This window comes from Clarias gariepinus, chromosome 26, assembly GCF_024256425.1.
Source record: "Clarias gariepinus isolate MV-2021 ecotype Netherlands chromosome 26, CGAR_prim_01v2, whole genome shotgun sequence".
NCBI classification, from domain to species: Eukaryota; Metazoa; Chordata; class Actinopteri; order Siluriformes; family Clariidae; genus Clarias; species Clarias gariepinus.
In genome coordinates this window covers 751,724-755,913 of record NC_071125.1, presented here as the reverse complement: position 1 = coordinate 755,913, position 4,190 = coordinate 751,724, and the positions used below count along the sequence as shown (strand labels likewise).

The window sequence follows — 4,190 nt, the reverse complement described above, 5'->3', positions numbered from 1 at the left end:
ACCTGTGCCCACACACTTCGAGAACCTGTGTGTCTGTGTCGGCTACCGTGAGACGACACATGTTTTTAAGGGCACTTTTCCTTTGGAACATGGTGTCAGTATTCCCTGATCTCATGGGCATCTTTCAATGGGATAATGCACCCTGACACACTAAATCATTTAAGAATTGTTTAAAGAATGTGACAAAGATGTTGACTTAGCCTCCAGATTCCCCACATCAAAATCTGATGAAGTATCTTAAGAATGTGTTGAAAAACCAAATCTGATCCATATAAATGGCCCACCTTGCAACTTACAAGACTTAAAGGATCTGCATGTAACACCTTGTGCCAGATCCCACAACACACCATCAGAGGTCTTGCAGAGTCCTAGCTTGTTCAAAGTTGTTTTGCTGTCGCAGGAGGGGCCTACACAATAGTAGGCAGGTGATATTATTTTTATGGAATCATCTGTGTTTTTATCACCACAATTTTTTTATACGATTAGTCAGCACACTGTTGGGTTAATGTGTGTAGAATATCTTGACTTTTTGTTTAGCTGCTGGTGAGCAGCTTGATAAAAATGAGAGGGATTTGAAGACACTGCAGGGGGAAAAAATCACACATCTCTAAAATAACACTGTTACTGAGTTACAACAGCACAGCTAAAGCCTTTTTTGAAAGCAAAACACTTTCTGCAACTGGCATGATACAATTATTACAGTACAACTTATGATGGCATGATAGGTAAAACTGAATAAACTAGCTCTTAAATCGTAAAATGTGATATCAAAAATAAATTTAATGCTAAACATAGCCACAGGAGAACACTAAAATTTTTTTATCTTTATTATGAGATTTTACCCCATAATTAATGTATCTCTCTCACCTGAGTAGGTTTTGACGGTGCTTTTACCTGGCACTTCTTCTTTTAGACATTTTTAGGAACAACATTTAACTCTCGTTTCTCACTTCCCGTTTATTCATCACTGAGCTAAACAGATCAACACACACAGACAAAGAAAGCTGTTTGTGTCGATCACCTGCTAAATAGGAATGATAAAAATGCTGCACTCGTTGATGATTCTGTTCACTGTCTCAGGTATGACATAAATAATATTGTTCAGTGTTTAATCTTTTGCTGTCACTAGGAAATGGACAGATTCTAACCTTTCTGTGTGTAAGGAATAAACCAGTGTAGGGGGTGCTGTTATAAAAAAAATCCTTCCATTAAATGTGTACTTACTGTGCAAAAAACTTCATATTAATTATTAGACACATTTATAAAATCTATTTTTATGGACCATCTGCTTTACAGTATGACACAATGTCTGTGTGATTTATAAGAATCATTATGTACTATTTTAAGCGGGAATGAAAGGAAAGGTGTACAGGACAGTGGTGAGACCGCAATGCTCTACGGCTTAGAGACAGTGGCAATGAAGAAAAGACAGGAGGTTGGAGGTAGCAGAGCTGAAGATGTTGAGGTTCTCCTTGCGAGTGACAAGGATGGATAGGATCAAGAATGAGTTCATCAGAGGGGCAACCCACGTTAGATGTTTTGGAGATAAAGTCAGAGAGGCCAGATTGAGGTGGTTTGAACATGTTCAGAGGAGAGATGGTGAATATATCGGTAGAAGGATGCTGAGGTTGGAACTGCCAGGCAGGAGGTCTATAGGAAGACCAAAGAGGAGATTTATGGATGCAGTGAGAGAGGACATGAAGTTAGTTGGTGTGAGAGAAGAGGATGCAGAGGATAGGGTTAGATGGAGGCAGATGATTCACTGTGGCAACCCCTAAAGGGAACAGCCGAAAGACGAAGAAGAAGATTATGTGCTATTTTAAAAGCGAAAACACTTGAATATCTAAGCTGCAAAAAAATAAATGAAAAAATAAATAATCTAAAACTAACAAACAAAATAAACACTTGATATATTAGTCCTCATTATTTTCACAGATTTTTCTACACATTGATTTTGCAGGTGTTCTCACTCAGGACAGTAGATGGGGTGTGAATTATCCCAATAAGTCGATCTGTGCTGTGAGAGGATTCAGTGTCTCCATTGCCTGTAGTTATTATTATCCAACATCAAATCCCAAGAGTCAGGTCACACAAATGCTCTGGTGCTCAGTGAACTCAAACAAAGGAAAGTATGAATGCCCTCCATATGTTTATAACAGCTCATCAAACACCAAGTCAGACTTTGAGTATGTTGGAGACGACAAATCAAACTGCACTTTGTTAATCCACAATGTACAGTTCAGTTATTCTGGAGTGTACAAATTCAGATTTATAACTAATTCGGCCAGTGTCAAGTACCCGGATGTACTCCAGACAGATGTACCCGGAGTGACTCTACAAGTTGCAGGTAAATTTTTATATTAAAATAAAATTTCTTATATACTGTATTATTAGTATTGTATTTCTTATCTGTATAGTTTACTTTTCCTACAGTACATATATACATTTATTAAATTATCTTGCATCTTATTTTTCTCTTTATAAACTGTGACAGTAAATTTGAGTCCAGATTTAATTTTATCAAAGATTCTCATTTATATCATATAAATATTTATATATTTATTATTTAATACTACATGTTTATCTGTGTGTGAAATTCTGTCTGACTGACGTGGATTCTTTCCTGCTCTCTGAAAAAGATTTAAAGGTGTCACTAATCAGGCTCAGTGGAAACGGAACCCTTAAACAAGGAGACTCGTTAAATCTGACGTGTGATGTGAACTGCACACACAGTTCCTCACAGTTTGTGTGGTCTAAGAACAACGAGCAGTTAAACACATCAGGACCCGTTCTTCACTTTCCTGCTCTAACCGTGAGGGATTCTGGGAATTACACCTGCACTTGGAAAACCAAGGAGACGTCAGGATCTAAAACCATCAGCCTTCAGGTCGTGGGTGGGTCCGTCTGCTCACAACTGGGTGGGTCCGTCTGCTCACAACACTCATGAATGCTTGCTGAATTGAAATTAAGTGATTTGTGTTCATTTAATTGTTCACATGATAAATAGTGTAATTCCTTTTTAACAGGTGAAAATCAACAGACAGTCTGGATCATTGTTTCTGTGACAGTCACAATGATTTTGATTTTAGTGACTGGAGCTGTGATGTACAACAGGAGGTAAAGATTTAAACAATACTAACTACTGTCTAAAACACTCACAATCCGCTGCTAAAACCAACATCTCGCTCACAAACAGTTGTGCCAAATAGTTAATACCAGCAGTAAACATGTATTCTGTGTCTCATAAACAGGTTTCTGTGTAAGCGCAGGAGTGTCCGCACTGAGCAGCAGAAGGAGGACAGTTCTAATATCTACGCTAATGTACAGCACATAAAGGATGACTTTGTTATATATGCTAATTTCCAGCAGCAGATCGATGAAACTGCTATATATGCTAATGTACCATAACAACGAGCTGAGCACAGATCCACACCTCATTATCTTCAAGCTGAAAAAACAACAACATGCATCATACACATTTACAGTGTGTTGTATATAAACAAGTTGTAATAATCTTGAGTGGATCAAAATGCAGAGAGAAAAGAAAAAGAGTGACTTAGAGTTTAGTGGATGCCGTCATGACCAGAGAGAAACTCGAGTCGAGATACTACAGGCAGCATTTGGAGAAAATACAAGAAAGAGAAACAGAAAGTCTCGTGGTTGAAAGAGTATTCAGGGTTTCGTAAATAGTTACCCATGTGAAAAACCTTACACTTTTTTTTATAAAGTAAATTCATCCCTTCATGCATTTTGGGATCTGAATAGTGCATGATTATACTAAAACCTACTTATATCAAAGTGTGTATTGTATTAAGGAATTGTATCAGAGCCCCCTTTAAATGTGTAATTTAAGCCTAACTAAATAGGTGCAGTAAATAGGTAAAAAACTAAATAGATAAAAACAATAAATAAACCTGAATGAATTCACTCCTGAGTACCCTGATTAACCTGAAGCTTTATTAAGATAGCTTAGTAAATTAGAGAAAATGAAAACTGTACAATGTACACTAGATGGCGATATTGTTCTGTGCAGCAAACCTGAACACATTTTCTGTATTTAAAGACATGAACATACACTGTATGTAATTACATTCAACCTTTAAACATTTATTTTCTGAAGCAAACTAAAGATTTGTGGATCTGGTGTGGGAGAAAGAAGACCATGGGAAGGAAAAACCAAAACATTGAAC

The 4,190-nt window shown here is 37.1% G+C and overlaps 1 protein-coding gene across 1 annotated transcript; it reads left to right on the top strand.

Annotated features, from left to right (window-relative positions):
* Positions 1 to 1,014: 1,014 nt before the first annotated feature.
* LOC128514100 (uncharacterized) lies at positions 1,015 to 3,941 on the top strand. The gene is made up of 5 exons (XM_053487786.1): positions 1,015 to 1,080; positions 1,961 to 2,347; positions 2,640 to 2,890; positions 3,008 to 3,117; positions 3,252 to 3,941. Exons 1-5 carry the CDS (start codon positions 1,035 to 1,037, stop codon positions 3,406 to 3,408), a joined length of 951 nt encoding a protein of 316 aa, XP_053343761.1. The 5' UTR covers positions 1,015 to 1,034; the 3' UTR covers positions 3,409 to 3,941.
* The last annotated feature ends 249 nt before the right edge of the window (positions 3,942 to 4,190 follow it).

What these genes read in the sequence shown, in the direction of transcription:
- LOC128514100 (XM_053487786.1), top strand. Translation starts at nt 1,035, where the DNA reads ATGATAAAAATGCTGCACTCGTTGATGATTCTGTTCACTGTCTCAG. An exon ending in AGTGACTCTACAAGTTGCAG is followed by an intron (nt 2,348 to 2,639) that starts GTAAATTTTTAT and finishes TCTCTGAAAAAG; the next exon opens with ATTTAAAGGTGTCACTAATC. An exon ending in GCTGTGATGTACAACAGGAG is followed by an intron (nt 3,118 to 3,251) that starts GTAAAGATTTAA and finishes TCTCATAAACAG; the next exon opens with GTTTCTGTGTAAGCGCAGGA.